General features: G+C 37.9%; 1 protein-coding gene and 1 long non-coding RNA gene across 43 annotated transcripts in view; one reads left to right on the top strand and one right to left on the bottom strand.

Moving 5' to 3' along the window:
• BAZ2B (bromodomain adjacent to zinc finger domain 2B) overlaps positions 1–27274 on the bottom strand; it is a 120360-nt gene that overhangs the window by 19680 nt on the left and 73406 nt on the right. For 7 of the 42 annotated variants that reach the window (XM_086896464.1, XM_086896478.1, XM_086896462.1 and 4 more), the window contains 16 exons: positions 25591–26200; positions 24145–24426; positions 21687–21747; positions 21027–21135; positions 20659–20760; positions 15764–15974; positions 14737–14829; positions 14561–14622; positions 10430–10495; positions 9645–9710; positions 8969–9013; positions 7451–7516; positions 4884–5024; positions 3871–4125; positions 2896–3110; positions 1430–1504 (listed from right to left, as the gene is read on the bottom strand). In XM_086896464.1, the coding sequence (XP_086752590.1) occupies positions 1430–1504; positions 2896–3110; positions 3871–4125; positions 4884–5024; positions 7451–7516; positions 8969–9013; positions 9645–9710; positions 10430–10495; positions 14561–14622; positions 14737–14829; positions 15764–15974; positions 20659–20760; positions 21027–21135; positions 21687–21747; positions 24145–24426; positions 25591–26200 (2459 nt within the window). Of the gene's footprint in view, positions 1–1429; positions 1505–2895; positions 3111–3870; positions 4126–4883; positions 5025–7450; positions 7517–8686; positions 8720–8968; positions 9014–9644; positions 9711–10429; positions 10496–14560; positions 14623–14736; positions 14830–15763; positions 15975–20658; positions 20761–21026; positions 21136–21686; positions 21748–24132; positions 24427–25590; positions 26201–27274 lie in introns of all 42 variants that reach the window. The other 35 variants (XM_023931492.2, XM_086896473.1, XM_086896460.1 and 32 more) reach the window with 11 other exon arrangements.
• On the top strand, positions 5239–10570 carry LOC147652340 (uncharacterized). The gene is made up of 3 exons (XR_015288916.1): positions 5239–6723; positions 6823–6909; positions 7397–10570. It is a non-coding gene; the product is annotated as an uncharacterized LOC147652340 (long non-coding RNA).

A 27274-nucleotide genomic window follows, 5' to 3' on the forward strand; every position in this document is an offset into this window, starting at 1 on the left:
GAAAAAGTGGAAAATTGAATAATTCTGAATCAAAGATTGAGAGAGATTAATCAAGCCCAGTGAATTCAAAGAAGCAGAAGAGCAACATTTCTGAGCTCTGCTGCAATATTTCCACTCAAAAATAGGAGAGCACCACTGGAACCCGAAATCCACACAAGGGGAAAAAAACAGGAAATGGACTGTGAAAAGTAGGAGGAGTTTGGGATTTCAGGATATGATGCTCAGTACTTGACAGGGAAGAAATGAGAGATTATAAGGAAAAGGAAGATCCTATATCTACAAGTACTTACAGTTTGATGGAGGGAGAGAAAGACTAAGCAGGCCCTAAAAAGACAAAGATGGGGAAGGGTCTCAGTTTGCTAACGGCAAGTTAGCTGCACCAGAACTTCGAAAACACTCCTTAAACTATATCCCAAAGAGGGGATAAAGATGAAGACAGGAAAAAAGTGTCTGTGTTATCCTAAAGATTAAAATACATTAACTCTGTGCAGACTGGGATTTGCAGTACTAGTAGAGAATTTCTTTTTATTGGTCTAATTTTTTCCTCTACCTCCCTCTTGTCCTTCTTCTTTACTTCTTTCCTTCTTCCTTCTGAGATACATTAAAGGGAAAAAATGGAGACATAAGATTAGAAACAAAAGTACCTAAAGCAAGGTCTAAGAAAGGATTTACCATTCCTAGCAAGAGGTAAAGATGAGAAAGAAAAAAAAAAAAAAGGCAAAGTCTGGCTATGCATTTTTACCCCCTGTGATTCGTAACTTTATGCCGTCCAGCTTCCTGATAGTTGGAGCCAGTATGTTTGCTGTATGGAATTTTGTCTTGTAGGATGGGAGAACAGTGAATATGAAACTGACAACCCTTAAGAAGTTCCAATTTTACCTTAAACAGAAATATAAAAAATATCAAAAATACCTCAAAGTTTGCATTCTACATATGATCCCTAGCTATAGGGAACAACGTGACATTGACAGATGAGACACACTAAGATAACATAAATTAGCAAAATTCGATTGGCAATTGTATGAAAATCACGTTGTCTTAAAATGCCTTTCAGAATGAACACTGGGAATTATGGTAGGTCCAAATAAACTTTGATTACATCAATAGCAATTTTATGGCTCCTTTAATATTCCAATTAAAAAGTTTTTTCGTTTCCTCCAAAGAACACAAAATTAGACTTGACTTTGCTCCAATTCTGAGAGACACCAACCCTCTGAATCTCATGCATCTTTAACAGACTGTAAAAGACTGGTGTTGCAACATTCTAAATCCACATCTGTCTTAATTAAGCAATTTGATTACTAATTTCTTGGTAAACCTGTAACTTTGTCAGCTGATTTTGTGGTTAGAACCAATTCCCTATATAGCAATGTATGTGAACAAAGGCAGAAAAGCAAAATATTGTAATATGTAAGGAAATGGAACTTACTTCCGAAGTTTGCCTTCAACCATCCATTTATCTCTCCTTAAGTTTGACATATAATCAATGTTTTTATCAATTTCACTGTCAAAGATGAAAATAATCCATTAGCTGTGAACTTATGTATCTTTTTTCTGACAGACATTTACATATAGACACTCTTCCCTCAAGTAACTGTCTTGGAGAAATCGTTAAAATTCAAAATACATCATTTTAAAGCTAGGAAATCACAATACTAGGGATGCCAATGTAGCACCAGATGTACTTATGTCAGTCTTTATCCCCAGTATCACCTCAGGTTTCCTTCCACAAGAAGCATGGCATTCAACATTTTTCACAGTTCTAGTTCAGTACCAAGCCTCCAAATGCCTTTGCCACAAATCACATAGCCCTGTACTGAAAAAATAATTACCACTAGTACATCTGAGGTATTCTGCCTAGGATCCCTGGGATCTACAATCCAACATTCACTTTTCACTGCAGAAACTGTAAGAACCAAAAGAAGGGCTTCAGTGCAGTCACTGTCTGCACACCCACTTTTTAGACATCCTGGCGTCAACAATTCAGTGGATTATTGTTGTTTCTATGCTCAAAATATAGAAACTCAAATTCTGAGTGAACATTTTTACAAATAAGACCTAACAGTCATCTGCAACAAGAGGAAATTTCTTTCTATGATGAATCTGACTGATACACATGAACCTTCTTGCACAGCTGAGGCACAGCACTTGCACTCCCCACTTCTGCTGTTTTTCAGCTTCGGTAAACCTGAAGCATCTCTTCCATTCCTGCCTTACATACCCCTGATTAACTTTTGCAGCACAGTGTACCCAACCCAGGAAAATACACCAGGAAACAAAGCAGCACTCAATTAGGTGATGAAATACTTGATGACAGAAAGTCAGTCTGTGGAAGAACAGGCATCCCAGAAACTGGGAATTCTTAACTTTTTATTGCACATTGGTAGGTTTTGACAAGTTGTTGAACACAGAGGGGATTTAAAATTATGAAATGCTATAATGACCACAAATGCAACATACACCTTCGTGAATTACTGTGATGATACACCTCACCTTGTGACCCTACTTAAAGTATCTGGACAACAAACATCTTCAAAAAACAAAAGGAAAAAAAGGGAAAACAGTGTACTGCAAAAGCCTTGTACAACTCTTCTAAATTATTCCCTAGGATACCTACCACATTTCTTCGTAATCAATTTCATCTTTTATTCCAAAAATTGCTAGAGAAATTTTGGTTCAAGCTTTGAAAACAAAACTACAGACCAAACATAGAAAAGTTCCATCATATCAACAGTACATAAAGGTAAGAAGCAGTAACTCAAAACAATTTCAGTTTTCATTGTAAGAAAAACATAAGTAGTCCTCCTGTAACAGAATACAATGAATACACAGTATTTCTGAGCTACAGCATTTTCATAATTTTATTTTTACACACCTGTTTGGGACAAATCTTACCTTACTACACTTTTGCTGCATGCTAACTCATTGACCAGAAAAGCAAGTACTGATGCTTTCTGAGCTGGAGAATGTGCCTGAAAAGCTTTTGTCTTCAAGCTCTCTGTCAACTCTGTTTGCCCACAATGAGCCTCCATGAAAATCTGCAGAATCTCAGACACATTATCTCGATTGATACCAACGTTCAGCAAGTGTTCCCCAAGAATAGTTTTAACCTAAAAAGAACAAACACATTTCAAAGAGTTACGTTTATAAAACACTGTTTTCCTTTATAGGCTATATTACTGTTTATAGAAGATGGTATGGGTTTGTTTGCATTTTTACATAAGGACTTCAAGCATGATTAGCTCTTCGAAACTATTCAAATGTAAATCTTAAATACAGTAACAAATTAGAATGTCTTCACCCCTACATTTTTAAAATCTTATTAGAGATAATATTAGTAATAATTAAATGGATTACATGTAAAAAGGCATGGTCCAACTGAAAATTGACTAATACTTCTCTGTACAATGATGCTATGAAGAGCTCTAGAGTGGACAAAAATTGTTTTGGCTTGAAAAAGAAGGCCAGTAAGAGTCACGAATGAATTGGGGTTTTGATGAAGTGACTTAGACAGCTGACCTTAAGGAAAGAAATAGCAAGATTAACTAAGAATATAACATGAGGGTAAGAATGCAAAGGAATGGACAGAAAGGAATTAAAAGACATGGCCACAGATGTGACAGTGCCCTACAAAAGGTCCAAGTAAAAATGGGACGCGTGTTCGTGCGTAGAGAAAATGCACAGAAATATATCATGTCTGGAAAATGGGAGGGCTGATGGGACACAAAGTTTTGGAGTAATATTAGAACCATGACACTGAAGAAAAAAATTAGGAAAGAGAATGGAAATCCATGAGAGAGGTGTCAGAGACACATTATGAAGAATGCATTCATATATACAGGATGTTTACTATGGGTTTTTTCTTTTTACCTTGTATCCTGTACCAAGTCCAGGATCGCACACAGCCGCAGAGACCAGTTTCACAAGCAAGTCCTGTACTTCTCCCATGCTGTCCCCTATGTTGAGCAAACCCTCTTGAAGAACACTCAGGGAGGGAACATCTATGGTCACATCAAAGCCAAGAACTTTACCAAAGTTACGCAGGAACTGCACTACCATAAGACAATCTGAAAATGTGCTTCCATCAAGAACGAGGCCTGGGATGCGAGGCAGCTCTGGGAAAGGCTGGCAAGTAAAGAAAAAAAGTTAAAGAAAAAAAGTTAAAGATTTAGTAGCGCATTTCAAAAAAAATTTTTTTTTGATAACTGGGAAATTTATAGCTGGGAAAATTGACTGACACTTCCTTCTGACCTACAGCATAACCAAGCTGGAAGGGTATACGCAATAGGCAATCTGCACCCTTCATCCATTCAATGCTCAAACATATTTTAACTTTTCAAAATTACAGGAACCAAGAGATTAAGAAATACCAGGAGACACTATAAGGATCTATTCTGAGCCAAATTACTGTAAAAAAGATGGTGTAAAATTATTTAGGGGGGAAAAAGGGAAGCGATTTCTCTGGAACAGAGACTTCGAACCTAAGCTTTGTCAAGTCCTTAGAGACAAGAACTTGGAAGACTGGGAAAGTAATTTTTTTGAGCAACAGCTTGTAAGAGTTGTCTAGATGACTATCTTAGTGCCTGTGTACTGAGACATGATGCATATTTCTGATATAAAAAAAACCTGAGCAAAGAATTTTTTTTAAGCAATCATGCTTTTTGGGAAGCAGACCTCCTTTAAACAAAAAGCTTTTAATTAACTAAACATATGCTACTGTGCAGTGTTCCAGTATCTTGTATTTGTATATATTTCAAATAGTTCTATAATTACCTCAATTAAAACTCGAATGCTTTGAGTGTGGTTGCAAGAAAAAGTTATTGACAGAATTATAAAATACACAAACAAGTAGCAAGAAAGTATGTCTATGTCGCTGCCATTACCTTCTGGTCTGCTAAGCACATATCCTCATTAGGTTTCTTTAGCTCCTTTGCCATTTCTAATTCCAATCTTCGCTGTTCCAGTTTACGCTCTTTATTTAATCTTTTTTCATCACGTTTCTCTTGCTTTAGCCTCTCTTTTTCCTGAAGAGAATTGAAAGGGAAAAAAATAAACCCCAGATATTAAACTTACAAAGGAACAATCTAAGAATTTGGAAAGCACCACTTCTGCAACCTCAAAAATCACCACACCAATTAAGGAACCTGCATTAAAGTAAAGGGGAGGGGAAAACTAGAACAAAATCACTGAATTTGTAAAGCACTGTAAGATTCACGTTTTTCTCTCCTGTCCACGCAGACACAGGTTTCACGTATCTTTGCAAAGAAAAGCTCTTTGAAATACTGTTTAAGAAAGACGACTGAGTGATGACAAAGAATTGCCACGCAAGACATCTGATTTTCAAGTCTGCTTACACCCCAGTATCATTAATCTGCACCTGCTACAGCAGAGACCACTCAAGAAACCTCTCTGAACAATACATGGTTTTAGAAGTCCCGTAATACATAAAGTAGATATGAATACCTTATAAAACATAACCGATCTTCTCAAACACGGGTAGCTTCCGGCCTAGAATGACACATTGCATGCAACCTGAAACTGAACAGCCCATCATGCACAACATATGCACAACAAGAACATGCGGATGTAAGAAGCCAAGCATCCATTATTTGTCTCTTCAACACCCTCCACAGTGGAGTCACACCAATACTACACCAACTCGGTAACACACCAAGACTAACTCTGAACCTGGAGCTCTCCTGGCCTTTCCCATCCCCGGTGCCAGGGGTTCTGCTGCCACATATTCATCACCAATCCCCTGTTCTCAAGACACAAGTCCCCACACATCTCTGTGCAACCGAGATCAAGTGTAAAATGTATGGAATCTGCCACAGATCAACACCACCTGTTCAGAGCACAGAACTGTGCATATAAACACACACGTATGTGTGTGTGCCACCACTCAAGGACCTGATACAATACAAAGCTGAAGATACTGTATGTGCTTTTCACCTGTGGACACAGAAGGGCTAAAGAACCAAGCCAAGATGCTTCCCATTACTCAGAACCACTCCCTACTATTCTGTTAGTTTAAGAGGTCACTCTAATCTCTTCCATTTACTACCACCATATTTTGCAACAATAAGAGAGTATGTGCAATAGTAAGTCAGGGTTCAGCTGCATTTGTAGATCACTATTAACCACTGATTTCTTTGTAGAGCTGTGACAGGCCCCATGATTTTTTACTCTTCCTTTTGATTCTATAAGGATTATTACCAGACCACTAGTCACATCTATGAATAACCACTGTGGGTGCACAGACATCATGACTTCTACTACTACTACTGTCTTTAGTGGATTTTATGCAAGTTTCACATTAGATACAAAGAACATGTTTGGACCAGTAAATTTACACTGGCAGAAAAAAAAGCAGTGACATTCAGAACTACCCATCTGCCCACCTGCTTGCTACTCTACAGCTGTATGACCATCCTCCATACTGTGAACGCTGGCCCTCTTTATCTACACTGAATCATAAGTAATATTTTGTCTGGAAAAATCACAACACACTAAAGAAGCACACAAAATCCCTAACTTGACTTTAAAATGGAAAATGCCCTTTGATTTGCTTCTTAGAATGATTTATTGCCTTTTATCTTAGTCTATGTCAATGTCTCATGGCCAACTGGAATTGCCCTTGTTTTTGCCAATTTGAAACACTCTAGAACAGAAGAAAGCAAGAGCTGTATATATGGATATTTATGTGGGAACAGTAATCTACAGGTATGACTAAAACTGAAAACTTTAGCTGCACTACGTTTCATAAATCTATTCAAAGTTTACTTTTGCTGGTTGAAATAAACACTGTTCTATTTCCATTAGAGTAAGACTGTAATCAGAGCACTGGATCAGTCTAAATGACCATTTAGCCTGGTATCCTGATTTCCAACAGTGGAACGGGTGCTTAAGGTATCAACTTCCTCCATTTCCTTGTATTAAGTATTATTCAGTTTTTCTTGGGTTTGGTCAGTCATTTTTATTGAAATTTGTAAATACATCCTAGAGAAACGTTTTAACAATTTCCTTAACAACTACTTGCTATAAGGATGGTCATCTTATTTCAATATCTTCATTATCTGCACTTTTTTTAAAAAAGTCTAAGGATACAAACATAAAAAATGTCTCAGGATATAGAAATACATAAAAAGTAAAACAAAAAGCAAATTAGTAATTATGGGGGTTTTGTATTTTACTTATGTTTCCTCTCAGAAACATCCAGAACTCTCAAAACTGTGCAATCTGTGCCAGTGTTCAAGCACCTCCTGCCAAGTAAAAAAGCTTTAAGTTTGAACAGAACTTCCTATATTTCAATTTGTGCCTAATGCTTCTTGTCATACTGCTGCAATGTACACAAATTAAATTATACATAATTTAAAAATATACTGCTCTTCTACAGATGATTGCAGAATGAAATCATGAAAACTTCAAACTTCCAGAGGTTAATACTCACTTCTGCTTTTTTACGTGCTTCCATGGCTTTCATAAGCATCATATGCTGTCTTCTCCGTTCCCGTTCCTATTGAAGCAGGTAATATTAGAACAAAACTAAACCACATTTTCAAATCAGCAAAAAAAGCCGGGTAACAAATTTAGCATTAATAGACAAGTCACAGTAAATACTAAATATAGGACAAGAATGGCCAAGTCTGTGCATGTTTTAGTTCAGGTTTAGAAAGCAAATACAAGAACAATCAAAAGCAAAAAAGGTAAAGCAATGAACATGGAGACAGTGTAAAAAAGAAGCATACAGATTTACTTATGGTCAGTTGTGATGCTCCTTCATAAGCTGGCAGAACAAAAAGCATAATGGTTGGCTGGAACAGGTCAGTTACCTTACATCTGCTATGACGGAACTTGCAATTTACTTCTTCAATAGCCAATTCAGCAGAATTTTTAAACTGGTCTTTTTCAAACATTGCAAATATTAACATCATTTTTGTAACCAAGCAAGAAATCAACATGCTTAATTTTATCAGCTCTAGATCAGTTTTAATCAAGCCAGTGGTGGTGCACGTACGTACACAACACTTGCATTCACTGATGCCTGTCCCTCAGTAAATTCAAATGCACTAAGGAGCAGCATTCTAGGGCACTAAGTACAGGGGGTTTGCCTTAACAGCTGAAGAGCAAATCTTGGCCCCAGTAAAGACTATAGGAATTTTATAATCTAATTTGGTGAGGCTAGGATTACATTCCAATATTTCACTCTATACTTATAACATTAAGTATTTACCACCAGCTGAAAGCTAATTTCCTCAGTATCTTACAAGGGGAAGACATCATCCTAATTTCTAAAAAAGGTTCATTCAAATTGTATTTAAAATGTCTGGATTCATTCCCAGTGAATGGGACAGGGCTTGCAAAAATCATCCAAGTGGCTACCTACTAATTTTGTATCAATCCCTGATTTTATATGCTAGTCAAATTTTTACGGGGACATCAGTAACAGAGATCCCTGGCTAAAAAAACACCTTTAGTTATCGCCACATTGAATTTATACACGTTCAAGACATGTCTTTTTTTCCTTAACAGACAAGACAAGCAGATGTATGCAATGCACTGTGCTGTAAAGCCATGCAGCAGTATGTAATATGACAGCAGCCAGTGCTACATTTTATGCATTGCTATGACAACCATATCACAACCAAATCACAATGCGGTGTTAGATGTACAAAAATAAACATACCCATACCATATCTAGTCTATGCCTCTCCAACTCCTGGTAGAAAGAGTTGGCACAACATTATGAAACAGAAATAACAAAGTTATAAAACCACTTCATAATCCCCCGAAAGACCCCAATACCAAAGCAAAGCAAAAAATCGTAAGGCAAAAGAAAATCTGTGCAGGAATCAAACCCAGAAGTTTAAAAAGGGCGTATTTTGAGGATTCCATCCCCCCCAAACAACTGAAAGTGGTAGCTCACAATTGGCACTCTGTCTGTTTGGTCAACCGAACTTATACCAACCTGGTGCTTCAGAAGAACAGCCTGCTGCCTTCTCATCTCTTTCTCCTTCAATAGAAAAACAAAAGTGTATTTAAAACATCAATCAAAATTTACTTACCAAACTGCACACAGTTCTGCCATAATAAAACAGCACATCTGAGTTAAATTCTACCTTACAGAAAAGTACACACAGCATACATGACGGTAAGTCTGGTGAGTTGGGAGCTCCTTGTTAGAATACACCTAGAATGCCGAAGCAGCAACAGAAGTACTTATATATACACACACACATACACACACACACAGTGTTTTCCAGTATTTGTAATAAAGTTCTGAAGTCTTGCATACATTACAGCCTAGAAAAGACTATTCTTGCTGAGAAACAACAGTTTTTTGATATGGTGTGTTTAAAAGAATATTGTGAATAATATTACTGCACAAACATTTTGCTATGCAAACCATGGTAATGGCACATAAAGTTCTGTCTCTATATATCTGTGTGTGTATGTCACACATACACAAACTCCTCTGCATATGCTTCATGACTTTTTATAACCATACATACATGTCACTATTTTCTGTCTCTATGTACAGCTTCAGTATCAATGAATAGTGTCCCAAATTTATTGCTTTTATACCTCAACATGCGCTATGTACAGTAACACAGTTCTTGTTTTTGGAGCTCCTCCAAACTAACCTTTATTCGTTTTTCCGCTTCCAATAATTTGGCATTTGCTGCTTCTTCCTTCTTTTTCTTTTTTGCCTGTGCATGCAAAACAGGTCATACAACAGCACTATCACAACTTGAAAATAATCTGACTAAAAGCAAAGTTATGTACCTTTAAAAGTTAAGGACATCATCACTTATTGCATACATCACAAGAAATCTCTGATGCAGCCTTCATGATCAATCAATTCACATTTCAGTTACTTTACAAAAATTAAACAGAATTTCAAGTCCCACTCAAAATTGCTTCACCTGGCTATTTTAAGAAAGCAAGTACACACAGAAACAATGTAAATGGCAAAGAGATTACGATTAATTTTTATGTCAATGGAGACTTGAAAACTAGCCATCTATCTCTGCTAGTACACCAGCAAACCTGCAGAGTATACTCTAATACAGACACAGCATTTTTAAACCCACTGCATGTCATACAGAGCAGAGCATTACATTGTTTTAATACCCTACTACTGCAAACTTGCTCTCTAACAGAGGAATTCCTCTGCCGTTAAGTACACACAAGACTACTCTGATAGAAAACCGTGAGCCCAATGCGGGTACTTGTAAGACTATGGATCACAATTAATGCCTATCTTTTAAGAAAAACAATTTGACACACATTTTTCAACTGGCTTTTGGAAATTAAGGTTGTTGGAGCTGCTATATTTAGTTATGTTCCTAACTACATGCATGACTACTAAAATACAACATGCCTTAAAATCGCAACAGAAAAGTTACATTTAAGCCATTATTTTTACCTCTAAAATTTGCTGAGCACGAAGTTCTTTCTCCATTCTAATTTGCTGGATTCGCTTAATTTTTTCCTACAAGGGCAAGAAAGTTATTTCTTTAAAAAAGATATATAAAGGAAATAAATTTTTACATTTAAAAATGACAAAGTTTGTAAATGCTTTATGTTACTGAGTTTCATCCATTTTAGTCAACTGTTCCCATATGCTCAGAAATTTTACTAGTATTAGATGTCTGGTATAACCCTGAAGGCAGCCACACGTAGTTATGCATAGGTGCTCGTGTTTAAGTTGTCAAAGTTTTCACTATTTTTTTTTTAACACCTTCAAGACGACCTGATTAATGACCAAGTAAGGAAGTTAGAGCATTCAAATTCCAGCTGACAATGGTGGAGCTTGTTAGGAATGAACAGAAGTGTGAGCTACGCCATGAAATACATGGTGTTGTGATCTCCCTGACCACAAGATTGTGAGATGTGTTCGAGCACTGTTTATGCCTCAGTTCTTGCAGCCTCTCTCAGGCCATTGTGGTCCCAAGGGCAGCACAGAGAGCTGAGCTCAGCAAAACCCAAAGCCCATGCTCTGTCAGCCAGGAACACTCACCCACATGCAACCTGGGTAACATGCAGTTACAGTACAGTTAAGTACACTTCAGTTTCTCCAGACTTTTAAAGCACTCCGGTAATTGATGTTAATTTTGGAAGCTTTAATATGTAGTTTAGGGGATGGAATTGTATGCATGCTGTAAAAAAATAAGTAATTGGAACAGGAACTGTGGGTACTACAACACATTTAAGCATGTTTCATCATGGTAAGAAGAAAATGATCAAGTTATACACTCCACAGATGGATGCTGGGCAACTATATTCTAATTTATTCTTCTTTATGAATTAGTTCCTAAAATCTGAACAAAGTCTTATTGCATTGATTGAGAAATGTAATCATTGCAAACACTGGAATTATTTCACACTACCTGTGGTGCACAGGTTTGTCTGTTAAATTAGATATTAAAAATTCACCCACACATTATTTCAGATTTTATTACCTCAAAAGAGCTGACAGAGCCACAGTGACTTGGAAGGACCATTTAGAAGGAAAGTGCATACATACATACATACACATGCATACACAAGCTGGACTTGCTGTAGAGTTTAAAAAGCAAAACCCAGACCATGGAATAGCCTTGCAAGCTGGGGGAGGCCTAGACCAGAAGCTTGAAAAGGACCTCAATGAACCTCTCTGCAACAGCAGACGCTTTCCCAACAGTGAGAGTAAAGCCCATCTTGCACAGAATACGTGGTTGTCTTGTGAGCTGGCCTGAGACTCTTAGAACATGGATCACTCTAAAATTTTACTCCCTGGAGGGCACATAGTGATGTATACGCTTTATTGAAAAATAACTAAAACCAAAACCAAGCCCCTAAGAAAACATAATTTAAAAAAAGAGCAATCACAGATGAGAAAGACATACAAAGTTTTCTGAAAAACAGAGCTCCAATACATAAAGTCTTATAAACTCCAGGCAAATCTTACCAGCTCCTTAAACTGTTGAGAAGTCCAACATAATACAAACTTATCAAGAAAATTAATTCTGAGGCCTTGCTCAGACAGTGCTGAACTTTTTCCACCATGAGAACCTCACAGCATGGACCCTAAATCTCTATAATCCCCCATTATACTTTAAAACAAAAAAGTGCAAAAGTTGAAAGCATGTGCTATACCCTCTCAACTTCATAAAGGTTAGAGTTAATACAGAACAAACCTTTCAGCAGAGATCACAATAAAAACTATATCAGAGAAGAAGTACTCTGCACATTGAAATCATGAGTTTTATCAGGTTACATGTCAAGGGGGAATATGATGATGACAAACAAGGTCTGGATTTGATGTATTTGTCCGTTTAAAAATTCTTGCTCCCTAGACCCCTTGGAACGTAAGGACCACTTGAAAATCACAGTGTGCTCCTTTTCTTTAACTAGTATGGGCTGCCTTGAGAAGTGGACACATTGAAACTGTCATCATCTACGAAAGTGCAGACTGGCTGAGTTTGGGAGGGACATCTGGAAGTCACCTTGTCCACATCCCCCTGTCCCAGAAGGGTCCCATAGAACCAATTACCAAGGACCACATCCAGGTTGCTGTTGAAAATTTGTGTGGGAGACTCCACGGCCTCCCTGGGCCACCTGCTCCAGTTCTCAGCTGCCATCTTGGTGACAAAGTGTTTCCCAACATTCAGAAGGAACCTCCTGTCACTGGGGACTTCTGAGAGAAGTCACCTCCTTGCAGCCTCCCATCAGGTACTTAGCTATATTAGCCAGATCCTCCTGAGCCTCCTCTTCTCCATTCTGAACAGTCTCAGCTCTCTCAGCTTTTTCTACTGTAACTCATACATGGTAGAGTGACAGCTTCTAACTCTATGTCTACTACACTGAGCATTTTCTTAAAAAAAAAAAAAAGAAAAAAGAAAAAAAGGAAACACTTTAACAGTTACCAACAAGAATTAATTGTTATTGTTATCTCTTATGGGGTTATTTAAGGTAGTCTGCAGTAACGCTACTTTTGGTTTACTACTCAAAAAAAGAAGTATGTCAGGATTTAATACCTGGATTTTAAAAGATGTGAAAGGGTTTCATATTTTTATTGGCTTTTTTAACCTCAAGATACCATAAAATCATAGAGTATGATGAGTTGGGAGGGACCCATCAGGATCATCAAGTCCAACTCCTGGACACACAAAGACACCCCAGCAATCCCACCCTCTGCCTGGGTGCACTGTCCGAACACTCCTGGAGCTCTGGCAGCCTTGGGGCTGTGATGATTGCCTGGGGAGCCTGCCCCAGTGCCTGATCAGTCTCTGGGTTGGTCAACCTTTATTCTGATATCTAGCCTAAACCTCCCAACTCAGCTCCAGAAGTTCCCTCAAGTCCTGTCACCAGTCACAGAGAGCAGAGATCTGAGCTGCCCCTCCACTGCCCCTCCCGAGTGTTTTGAAGACCACAATGATTCTCCCCTGTCTCTTCTTCTCCAGGCTGAACAAACCAAGTGCCCTCAGCTGCTCCTCTTAAGACTTCCCCTCCAGTCCCTTCCTCATCCTCATGGCCTTCTTTGGATAGCCTCTAATGGTTTCACGTCCTTTTTATATTGCAGTGCCCAAAACTGTCCCCCAGGACTCACCAGGTGAGGCCGCCCAGTGCAGAGCAGAGGGGCACAAACCCCTCCTTGCCTGGCCAATGAAGCTGGACCTGACGCCCTTCAGGGCAAAGATGTCCCTCCTGGGTGCCAGGGCACTGCTGACTGAATATCCAACTTGCCATCAACCAGATCACTTCCTGCAGCTGCTCCTCAGCTCCTCATTTCCCAATTTATAAACACAACCAGGACTGCCATTAATATATTTGAAAAAACTCTTTTCCACTGTCCCCCACAATTCTGGCAGCTCCAGCTTCCAGCTGAGCTTCTGGCCACATGAATTTTCTCTCTGGAGTGGCAAGCAGCATCTCTGTCTCCTTCCCATGTCACTTACGGGCAAACTAATACTAGCACTTTTTCCAAGTGTTGAGATGCTGAGATAGTATACAGACATTGAGGGGCTGGAGCATGTTCAGAGAAGGGCAACAGAGCTGGGGAAGGGACTGAAACAACAGGAAAAGCTTAGGGAGCTGGGAAAGGGGCTCAGCTCAGAAGAAAGGAAGCTCAGGAAGGACCTTCTGATTTTCTTAAACTCCCTGACAGGTGGGTGCAGCCAAGTGAGGGTCAGGCTCTGCTCCCAGGGAACAAGGGACAGGACAAGAGGAAATGGCCTCAAATTGTACCAAGGGACGTTTAACTTGATATTAGGTAATATTTCTGCATGGAAAGGGTTGTCTGGCACAAGCTATCCAGGGCAGTGGGGGAAGTCAGTGTCTCTGAAGGGATTTGAAAGATGTGTTGATGTGGCACCTGGGGACATGGGCTAGTGGTAGATTTAATTAAGTTTAGAATTTTAAATAACATACATAACATAACTGTGTGCTCTTTAAAACTAGATTTAAAACATACACTTTGTCATCAGCATACGTAGTAGTTTACTAAATATTTGAATTACACCTCATTGAATGATTTAAAATCATCAAAAGAATTTGTTTAGCAGTTGCAGTTTACCTGTTGCTTCATTATCTTTATCTGCTCCTTTTGCTTTCGCTTTTCTTCAGCTGCCATAATAGCTAACAAACAAAAGCAAACAATATCACAGAACATGGCAAGAGACAGGTAACTTTTCATAAACACTTTTCAAAATAATCCCGTAGCATGCACTAACTTGCACAAGTAATACTTACCTTGCTGTTTTTTTGCTTCTTTAGCAGCTCGCGCTTGTTCCTGCTTCTGAAGCTTTCTCAGTAGCTTTATTTGTGCTGCTTGCCTAGCTATTTCTGTTACAAAAAGAAAATACTAAGTTCATAAAAACAGTGCTGTCCAAGAATAAAGATACAATTTGTGTTCCAGGTATTTTCACACTGTAAAGACAGAGCAAACAGATGATTTGTTTTGCACACGCTGGCGTTTACAAAATTTTTCTATGACCTATCATTAATGGCCCATCATGTATCAGTAACTGCATCAACAGTGCAAATGAACATGGATACTTTCAACATAAACTAAACACTGGTTTCAGAGGAAAAAAACATTTATTAAGTGACAGAATCATACCAATAATTTTAAAACCATTTTCTTCTTTCTTTTTGAAGCAGAAAACATTTGTTTCAAATGTTTCTACTAAATGAACATTTTATTCAAAAAGCATGGAATTAGTTTTCCTTAGAAGTCACCTCATGCAACTATGTCATCCTTTTTTAACCATGAAGCAAGAGCACACTCACCTGGCTCGCACGCCCCTTTCCTGTGGCTACCTGAAATCAGCCATTCTTATGCTAATTAGTAACCTCCTGAACCATTCTGCTACCCTGCGATAGCATTTCTGAAATTTGAATTAACTGCTTAGGGACACACTAATAAAAGACAGCTGTAAGGAAGGATTTTCTGGAGGTTGAATTCAGCTTGCTTTTCAAAGGACTGAGGTCCAGCACCTGCATGACAGAACTCCCCGAAATACCATCAGCTTCTTGTGCAGCAACTATAGAGTAAGCTTTTAGACATGTCTTTAAACATGCACTTCCTTCTTTAAAACCTATATACTGATAAACGATTTATTGATCTTCAAAAAGTCTTCAATAAAAGCATGTAACAAATATCCAAAATAAAATGCTGTATACTCATATCCTAGTGAGACAAATCACTCTCCTATAGGAAAAACATTAATTATATACCAATACCCTCTCTTTGTGAAAACAGTAACACAGTTCTTACCTTGCGCCTGCAGCTTTCTCAGAAGCTTTGTGTCAGCATTGTCCAGAAATTCACCGCTTCCAACATTGGGAGGTCGGCCTTTGCGGCGTCTCGTCCTTGACTCCTCCCGGGAGTGCTGTCTGTCTGGATTTGGGGGTCGTCCTCTACGCCCTTCCATAGCTCTGATACGGGGAATGACTTCCTCTTCCTTCAGAAGACACCACTGCACACCCTTTTAATTGACACATTTCACAGAGAGGTATTACAAAGACAGATTAAAATAACCCAAAATCTAAAGTGAGTTTTAAATATTAAATATGCAAGTGCTGTGATGCATTATTTGGGCAGGACAATTTCTTGATGGTGCACAGAAGCTATATATTGAGAGACTATCACTAACAATTTTTGTAAATGCTATCACTAGGAGAGATTTTGAAGACTATTCAAGACTATACAAAGTTTTTACCTAAAGAGGATATGCCATTACTGTGTTATTTTTAATTATTTCTCATCAAATCAAATTGTTCAGCCCTTTCTAAAAGGCAAAACAGCTTCTTCCTTATTATGTAAACTCAACAACCACTATTCTGCTTTCACATAATCCACTGCTCAACATGAATAAAAAACCCTGTCAAGCTATGAGGTGCTGTCATCCAACAGAGCGTGTTTACAGAAATTCTGGCATACAGAACAAGCAAAGGCAGTAATGTATTTTCAAATATTGCTTTTCAGTGTTGTAGAGCTCAACAACTCAGCTGAAAAAACAGATGCATTTTAATCTTCAAGTTTTAGTTAGTACAACTGAGTTTTCCCCTCAGTAACTGTGAAAGTGTTTCTGCACCAACTTGAATCAATGAGAAGTAGTTTCTAAGCATCCATGTATCTAAACTTACGTGAACTATACTCTTTAACCAAACAAAGCACGCACTTTGGTGTCATGAAAGCAGATTCTAAAATACTTTGTTAATAAAAATACCCAAGTTAATCCTCGTGAAGGAACAGCTTTATTTTAACTGGTTACTAAAAAGTAGAGTTTGTTTCATCTCCTGAGCAGAAAAGGAGCACCATCTGGGTGATCCTGTTTAACTGAACACCAGCGTTTCAAAATTTTAGTATCTTTTACCATTTCCCCAAGTTTTTGAGAAATGCTGGGAAAAAACTGCAAATTAAGCATCCTTCAGGATGCTTTTTCCTTCAGAAATCTTCATAAGTTTCCTTAAAAATGTTTGTAAAAAATTTTGAAAATGTCTCCTAGAGCAAGAAGCAAAGTTGGTAACTTAGAAAACTCATTAAGCATTAGTTGAGAAAGAATGTATTTAGAAGCTTTAGCTTTCACATTTATATGCACATAAACCCTGAAATCCCATTTACTGTACCACAACATAAATAATTTTTTCCTTATTCTGGTCATTTGTCATCTAATTATTTCTGCTCATTCTTCACAATTACAAAAGGTTTTGCGTAACTTCAGCACAAGAAATGGCAGTTTGTTGATGAGACATTCAGATTTCAAAGGAGTTATCAGTATCTGCAAAGATACTTTTCTAAAGTCTGAATCATTCCCAGTTAAGACCATCCCCAGAGTACTCATCACACTTGGTCTGTACACATTCCAAAGGGCTTTGCTATTAATTATGCTCTGAAAATGCACTGTTCAGAACAAGACCATACCATTAAATGTGTACCACATCACCATGCGCCACCCCTAAGGACTTCTTAATCCAAAATATTCACCTCTACCTCTTGACTAGAAGTTAATTCTCTTACTATCTTACAGAGCACTTCTGCTTCCCTGTCTGCCTAGTACTTGAATTGCAGCTTATCACAGGTTCAGTTTATTGAGGTAATTAATACTTGTACTTACTACCTACACCCACTTCCAACCTAGAAAACTTCTTCTCATAAAACACACGTGCCAGGAAGGCAAAACAGAAATCAAAGAAAAGGAGGAGAAGCAGCCATAATTCAAAAAGTATCTCAGAACACTGGAGATTGTTCTTGGCCTGTGTTTGTATTTTCTGCAGTTAATGATACTAACAATAATAAATACGCGTCACAGAAAAGTAAGTGGTCTACCAGATCATTAGTACCAGAGACCATGGTGGGTATAACGTTTTCCTAATGCCACCTGAAAGAGAAACTGGAGGCCATCAAATGAAGTAAGTAATGGCTCAGTAAACAAAAGGAGCAGGTGCTTCAAGGGATGGGAGAAGACTGTTCAAGGTCCTGTCAAGGGGCATTGTGGATGCACAGGTTTTCACAAGTTTAAGAGAGGACAAGACAAAAACAGCCCAAAACAAAGCCATTAAGGGTTAAGCAAGAGTCGATTGCCCATCTATATTTTGTGCTCAAACAACTTTTAAAATCGAACCCAAAATACATTTCTATTAAAGGAATGTACAGTCTGATACTCTGGCTTTTTGACATTTCAAAGATAAAATGTAGGGGTTGTGCCCTAACAAAGGAGAATCACAGGTTTCCATAAAACTGAAGCATTGCTACTCAAGCATTAGAGAAAAAATGGGTGTAACACTGTGAAATGCTGTGGTTTATTATTCAAGCTAATCAAAATAATAATTTTATTCAATTTCTCACCTTCAGGCATGTACTGCAATACTGTGCTGCCATCGGGACATTTGCCAAAAAGACATAAAACAACTATGCATGAAAGCAGAATCATGTTCAAATCCTGTTAATCAAGCTAATAAACAAAACCATAGACACTTTGCATGAAGCAAAAATCCACTTAAATGTCATTTTAGACTTGTGGGGGAAAGTTAGCAACATAGTGTTCCAAACTGAGTTGCAGAATTCAGAATACGACAAAGGCTCCTACACATATTACTTGAACTCATGAGGACCATGTTTACTTCATCACCCCAATTCATATTTGTATTGATCTTTCTAAATCACAGCAGTTTAAAGCTTCCAGGTCCAGTCACTGAATTTTCACATTTGCCAAACTTCAATCATTCTTCTAATCCTACTCCTTTGTGGCCCACTTCTGCCAGATAGGCTTCTGTTACAGCATTCAAACACTGCTTTGAATAACCCATAATATTTGGTGGTTTGTATTCCGCAAGAGAGAAACAGAGAGAAATACAGGCACTAACAGAAGCAGGTAATCCACATACTTTTGGCTTGCTATAGGTAAATCTTTAATAATACCGTTTTTGTCTTTCTTCACATCTTGTTTCATCTTAGAGCTGTGAGAAACTTAGCCCAGCACATGTTGCATGTATGAAAAGATGACAGAAATGCATAACAAAGGAAGGGATGACTAATCACTAAAGACTACACAGAATAATCAAAATTACCACAAAAGCAGAAATAAAATTTCTGGAATTACCTCCAGACATCCATAAAGATATGATTATCATATATTATTTTGAATCTGGATGATTCAAAGGACTTAACTAAAGAAGGTGCAATCTCTTTTTATAAAATATCAGTATCACTTGCTGTTTCACCAGGCAATATTATCAGCCCGAGTGTAGCTCTGCTGTTTTGTAACTTCTCATTCACACATAAAATGTAAACACATCTTAGCACATCTGACACAGCTGCCCTCAGTCTTTTTTTCTAACAAGAAAACTTTTCCTTTGTCTACTCAAGTCTTGGTGTAAGCTATCAAAATCCACATCAGTACAAAGTTCAGTGATCATATGTGCAGCAAACTCATGTTCACACTGCCAGTCCTGCCGGTAGAAATCTGCCCCTCACACTGCCTTCATTCTCGACTTTTATAGATCACAGGGCAAACTGAAAATCAACTTAAGGGAGAAGATAGATAGAACTAAAGAAAGGGACATGACTAATGAAGTAATACAGATACAAACAAGGGAACAGGGCAAAAAGAAAGCAGATACCCTGCTGTTACACTACATCACAGTAAAATGAATTATTTCAGTCAAGACATGCAGGTACATAATGAAGTTCATAACCCCAGGAACTTGGAACTGTTGAAGGCCAAACATGAAACAAACTTTAGCAATTCTTTAGCCTGTAAGCCAGGAAGCACCACCTAGAAATAGCTGCTTACCAGGAATTCAGTCTTCAATGCTTTCAATACCACACAAACATTACATATTTCTACAAGGTATTTCAAGAACTTAAGGCTTTACTCGAGCCTGAACTCAAGACTGTTGAGAGCCAGTAACACGTTCAGAAAACTTATCCTTCAAAGAAGCAAATATCTTCACTGAGAAAAGTCCAAAAATTTTCGTGCACATCCTGAAGAAATGGCAACATGGCCAAAATGCAGTAACAGAGCATGGCACAAACACAGTAACAATTTCCTTAAAATTTTAGTTTTACTTATCCTTGTGGGGTTTATCTACACACCGTGTAACAATTTTACCACTGCAAAGCGGAATTGCATTCCCCTGTATATTCTGCATCCTCCTTGGTGAAAGTGTCATGCTTGAGGATGCTCAGACAGTATTCATAATACAGGAGACGCTTGTATATAAACACGCAACTTACATATATATCAACACATACATACATACATATATTATGCACAGGAACACACTAACAGAATGGGATTTAACACTACACATAATTTACTATTGATATGAGGTTGTATACAATAGAAGAAAAAACAAAGTTTTAAGTCAGAAATACCTGAATGCTAAAATATGTAGCTCTGAGCTTTCAAACTAGACCAAGGCAGGCTCAGAGATGATCATTAAGCGGATCATCATCACTCTCCGAGCAAAGCCACTGAAGGGAGCAGTTCTCAACACAGCCCAGGATCAAGCTCTCCACATCTCAATCTAACTACTGTTAAGAACACGTGCAGCTTTTAGAAATAATTAGCTAAAGACAGGTAACGCTTCAGATCGTGGAAAAATTACTTCACCTAAAGTTAATGCTCCTTGGATCAGAAACTTTACTTTTTAAAAAGTGGATACCTGCGGTCCATCTCTGGCTTCATAGAAGTCACCCACTCCTATTTTTGCACTGAAGCTGAAATTGTCCCTTGAGATATCCATTATTCCATTTCTGCTGAGATACTGAAAAAATCACATATTGTTCCACTTCAGCTTGTAAATAATTACAACCCAGCTTTGATGCACAGCTAACTGTGAGTGTAATGTTTTGCATATTCTGTCAAAGGGATATGCATTTTTAAGACATCAAATCAGTAACATACCAAGATACATTACACCTCACGTCACAGAAAATAAGTAGTATCTCTACTGGAGAGAAAAAAATTAAGTATTTTAATTGCAAGCATGCTTGCTAGCATTAGAACATGGAAGTTAAGAAATTAATGTACCTTTACTACTTCAGGATACTGTCTCAGCTTCTTTCCACAAGGTGCAAAATATGCTACTTCTCCTTGAAGACGACCACCAAAGTTTCTTATTCGGGTTTCTCTTTGCCAGCTAGAGTAATATGAAATAGTTGCATACAACAATACACTTTTTAAAAAACAAGTAATTTATGGCAATTTAAGAATTCTACAAAAAAGGGAAGAGGAAAATGTGACTAGACTATCATAAATGAAACAGACCAAACCATTAATTTTATCATGTAGATTGTCCAAACTGACTAAATATATGAATTTATTTATATCAAGCGATGTACATAGTATCAGATTTTAAACAGCCTAGAACTGTACTTTAGGGAATTATTTGGAGTCTGTATCGGCTATAGATATATCAATCTATATCAGATCATTAGGATTAATTTCCAAAGCAAAACAGCTAAGAAATGACTCGTGTTTGCAAAAGAACAAATTTAATGCACAAAAATTAACACATGAAATATGCCAACACTTTTTAAAGAGATCCACAGTCACTGGAAGTCAAATCTAAATTGTTGAAGCCCTTTCCTTATTATTCAGCCTCAAGATTTTTTAAACTCATTTCTTTATCAATGGAGTTTTGAAGGCATTTTCACCCTTTAAGGAAAGTCAGGTATACAGATAACATACCCATAATCGAGAGGAACACGTAGCTCCCGTTCATCTGCTACTCTTCGCCTTTTTGAAATACCTAAAACAGAATCTCTGATTAATACCTAATAGAACTTAAAAAAGGAAACATGCTCCTAAAATGTATTACTTGTGTTTCTATCTGCAAAACAAAACTGTTTTTCATTCTTGCCATTGTGTGCCTCAATTATCAACTACCAAATTATCAATTATAAATAAATAAAAAATAAATAAAACTAATCTAAGTGTTCTCCCTCTGAAATACATTTTCCACTAAGTTTCCTGTAACCTCATCCTCTGAAATGGTGAACAGAAAACCTAACTATCCCATACCTAGCCGTTTGTCCTGTTTAGTGCTCTCAAATATTGCTGATTTAATTCCTTGCACGCCTGTTTTTCTAGACAAGACCTTACACAATTTTTTTCAGTAAACAAGATGCAAATAAAAACACACTTAAAAGATCCATATTCTAATAGGTTTAATCCTCCTAGAGCACTGTCCATAGACTGCAGTCAAATGCCAAATGCAGAAAATTTTCAGAACTACTTCAGCTTTTCCCAGTTCAAACAGATGCTGTGTTTGGTGCTTGTCAAGCAACTGAGTGGACAGTATCCCAGAAACAACTGCCACACGTGGGGCACTAATTTTAGTGGGGAAGGCTTTCCTCAGGCCTCTTGGACAGCCACAGGACACGAACTATGTACACAGACCAACTTTTGGAAGATGCACGTCCAAAAAAGGTAGTTTGGACCTTCTGTAAAGGATGTGACACATCTCTTCCCTGGGAACAGCCATAAGTGAGGGCTGTTACCAGACTGACCCCCAGCACCTGCTCCAGCCTTTCAGCCAGGAGCAGTGCATGGCAGCTCAGCTCTGGCTGCCAAGGGAGCTGCCAGCAGCTCCTTCCAGATGATGTGAAGAGACCCCTAGAAAAAGCACTGAGGAAATGCCTGTGCTCAGATCCCAAAATTTAGACACAGGTCTGCACTCTTAACCTAACATGAATGACTACTGCATTATTTTGAATGGCCATGGTACAGGGAGGGAGGCTGCTTTTCCAAATATAAGTGAAGTGAAAAATCCAGTGCAAAACAGGTACAGAGAAGAGACCACGAGACCCCTTCAGTGACTGACCAACTCTAGGTAAAAGGTTCACAAAAATATTTTTGTTCTATTATGTTGATTCTGATTAGGTAATCCTTAGGTGTAGTATATTATTATACATAAAGCAAGGACATAAAACTTATTTATTCTACCTCCTATTCCAGTAAACAGAAAAGTCTGCTATCAGACTTTTCAAAGCATCACAAATCAACACAGATTCCTAAGAAAAACATTATCTTTTTAATCTACCCATTTGAGTAACTCTCAATCCATATGAAATCTTTTATAAACTGTACCGTTCATAAGCCTGTTTCTGAGATAAATATTAGGCAGATCACATTATACCGCTTCAAAGCTAATGCCCTTGTATGACATGGAATGAAATTTCTATTCCACTGAATCCAAATATAAAAACCTCTTTTATAAGCAGATGTCCCCATTTAATAATCCTGTTTATACGCATGTTAATTAACATCAAGTCTCTAATTCAAAGTACGAAATATGTGATTTCATTTCATTGTTACCATGCAAATTAAGAAGTCTGACTTTCAAAAATGCATTCTTTACTGTAGCCATAGTAATTACTAAATCTTACCAATTAAGTCACCAAATGAAGGATTATAAGCACTATATAGTATCAGGCAAATACTAAATGTACTTTCCATTAACTTTTTAAAAATAAATTTTTGCGCATAATCCATAAATTATACTGAGAATTTTGAAAGAATTATTAGAAAATTATGTTCTAACAAAGTATGGTTACAAAGTTTGTCAAGAAAGGGGCAAAAATTGAAGATTCAGAACACAAACTAGAATGTACAGGAATCAGAAGTAAGAACAACTAGTTTAGAATAAAATGGAGACTTACAAAGACTTAGTAATTAAGAGTTTAATATAATAAATATCAACTCTGGATATTTAATTCTATCTTCTCTCAAATCATTGCATGAGTTAAAGTATCCTGGGCCTAAGGATAATATTCTAGTCTCAAGAACTTGCAATTTGGCTGACGGATCTTAATGACTGCTGCAATCACCCGTGAAAAGATCAGATTCACCCAACAGCCAATATCAGAAGGAACGTCAAAAGACACCCAGTCCAGCTTTCCTTGGGAAAGGATGCTTTGCCAAGATTACCTCGCACCCTGACCGACTGACATCTGAAAACCTCAAGTGAGGTGGACTCTGCCACATCCCTGGGATGGCTGTTCAATGAATCACTGCTCTTAGGGTAAAAATCTTCTTGAACATCATACCAACACCTGGACTATTTTTGAAACTACTTTTGCAACACATGGATCTTAGCTATCACATGATAGTATAACAGAAGACAGTGAGATACCACAGTGTGTACTTGGTGTGAGGGTGGAGGCTCCTGTCCCGAGGAACACTGCAGGCTGGGACTCAGGACACAAGGCAGCTGATGCTGAGCTCGACGTCTTTGCTACTTGGAGATTAAGCGGGGTGGAATGAGCTGTAAGACCAATGGATGAGCTCTTCACAGAGGATGAAGTTTTATTCAGTTTCAGTGGGGCTTTTTCTCCCTCAGTGTCGGTATCCGATTCATCTTGGTCTTTATCATCCTCATCTTCCTCCTCAGACCCTTCTGTATCTGACTCAGAATTACTGTCAGACTCTGTTTAAAGAAAGTGTGGAAAAAGGCACATTATGACTTGGAAACTACTGGCAAGTACATTAAAGTTCTAACACTTGAAAAATATTTCCTCTCATTATATATGTATTTTTAATAACATCTCAAGTATAAATAGGAGGTTCAAATTAACTACCCGAACTTTAAAATTACTACAAATATGACAGCATTAAGTAATTCTGGATGGTAATACACTGTTCTTTTGATTGGGAAGAGATGAGTGACAAAAGCTGGAGTATTTCAAGACTGTTTACTCCAGAAGGAACTACAGCTAAATCATCCCATTAGCCCAGCAGCAGCTGGGCATTATCCCAGGAAGGGCATTTCACAGGTGTGAAATCCATAATGAAGAGGAAGAAAACTGAACTGGACACGGGCTGAAAGGTGTCAGAATCAAAAGTACTGCAATTTGGGCTAAGGAAGAGTAAGAATTGAGGACAGCCAGGGTAAGGAACTAAAGGTGAGATACAGCCTGAGAAAAAGATTAGCACAGGGTGTATGGATGAGAGGGGAAACAGAATGATTAAAGTGGAGGCCAGACACAAGAGATACCAGGACATGGGACAAAGCAGTGACTGTGAATACAGTCAACTCTTTAAAACAGGCCTTATCATTCCAAATTGCATAGCCTGGTCTGCAGCCCTTAAAACTGTCCAATTACTTGCTCATTGGCTTCTGTGCTCCTGCATGAGGCACAAAAATACGCTTTTCTTGCCACTCTTGACAATTTGAAGGCCCTTGTGTAGTCCCTCTCTGTTTAGGAAAGCTGTTTTGCAGCTGGTCTCTGTCTGCCAGAATCATTTACCATCAATCAGCATTAATGTCAATCCCTTCCTGAGCACTTTGTTACATCAAGCTACAGGCTGGGTGACTAATGTGGAAGGGAGGTCTCTGACAGCCTTTCCAAAAGGCTAAGGAGCCACATTACCAGGACAGCTGACCAAGTTTTAGAACACCCCAAACATGTTTTTTTGACATGACAGAATGGAGAATGGAGACAAGTGCTAATTCCAAGGATATGTGTAGGGCACCATGTGGGCCTCGCTGGCCCAGTATCTCCTGCCCCTATTTTAAAATATGGTGGGAAATGCATGTTTTCAAAATGCAAAAATTAAGTTTCTGCTTTTCCTATTAAAAAGGTTAAACCACCTGATTGGCTATCATCAGAATCATCTTCTTCATCGTCCTCATCTTCATCTTCATCGTCGTCATCATCATCATTTGAGTCGTCAGAGTCTTTACTGCTGGGGGCATCTGAGTCTACCCCTCTGAACTGCTCCACCACCAGTTTTGCAGAATGAAGGCGGTGTTGTGGTTTTACTGCATTTACTGCATTATTGCTGACTGCTTTATCCTTTCCTGAACCAGGTAACACAGGAGAGGTAGAGGGCATAACAGCTGTCCGGTTACCAGTTGTCTTTTTCCCGCATGCACTCAAGTTTATTGGCAAAGAAAAGGGGGCACTACTAGAAATGGCTACGCTTTCATTGATCTTGGTCTGGGGTTTCGGTTTCGTGGTGAGTGCAAGAGGAGCCTCCTGGATGACGCTCTGAATAACTCCATTGGGTTGGTGATTACCTAAAAGTGCATTTGTCAGGAATGGGTTAGAATGGTTGTTTTCCAAGGATGTGAGTTTTTGATGAGCTGGTGAACTAGATGTTGGTTTGGGGCTTGACAAAGCTGTAATAACCTTCTTCAGGCTCTTAGATGATTCCTGTTTCTTTAGCTGTGCTGCTGGGAATGTCTGTTTATATTGTTCCTAAAGAAATAAGAAGACAGAGGAATAAAATGTGGAGGTGTTTGTTTGGCTTTCTTTGATATTCAGGCAAGTGAGCTCTAGGAAATTTTAAACATCTGCTAAGCCATTTTTAGAAAGTCAAAAGCAGGTACTAGGTATAACAGATGAGATGAGAAACTACTAGTTACACAAGTCTTGCATGATTTTTTTCACTGTAAATGAACAGGGAAAGACATTGAACTCAAGATGAAGTTGATTCAAACTATGTAGGGAAGCTTTCTCACCTGCTACAATGCTCTAGACAGGGACTTTCATAAAGGTATTAATAATTCTGAAAGAAGCCCTTTTTAGAAAGATACTTACTACTCGTGTGTACCAGCACAGAAAAACCTCTTCTTATTACTTAATTCAGCGTATAAAAATCCCACTAGTGAATGTACAGCTACTTTTAATAATTTGTTCACTTTAAAGCACAAGGTAAATACAACACACTAATAGCCATGATACTAGAAACCCAATAGAGGACTCTTGGTGTAGAAAACTTTTATTTTAACAAATGAGAGAAAAGGTATTACTGAGAAATGCTGTGATATGTTAATTGTTTAACTGAAAGAGTAGTACTTGAAATTTTTCACATAAAAGTTAGTAATAGCTCAAAAATGCATGTAAAGCTTGGAATGTCTTTAGTCTAAAGACTTCCAAAGGAAAAAAACCCGTATCATCTTCAGTAGAAAACATAATTAAATGGATAAAGACGGTACAGTTTAAAATAATTTGTTTTAAATTAAGTCAAATATCATACATTCCTGGAAGTTACTAACATTGAAATCTGAATACGAAATTATGAAGAGCTCCAAAATCAGTATTCAGACAGTGCATACCTCCAGTAAAAGTTTTAGAGAAATCAAACTACTAAATGTGTGATCTATCACCAGCTAAAGACTTGTAACCTAAATTTGAAAGCAGATGCCTCTTTCAGTAGCAAAGTTGTATGTTCTCATAATTATAATTTACTTAGCTACTCCTGGTAGAGTGACGAGCTTATTTGATTCTTACCAAGTAACAGGAAATTTGAAACCAAAAACAGCTTTTATC

Source organism: Cyanistes caeruleus, chromosome 7 (genome assembly GCF_971803275.1).
Source record: "Cyanistes caeruleus chromosome 7, bCyaCae1.hap1.1, whole genome shotgun sequence".
NCBI lineage: Eukaryota > Metazoa > Chordata > Aves > Passeriformes > Paridae > Cyanistes > Cyanistes caeruleus.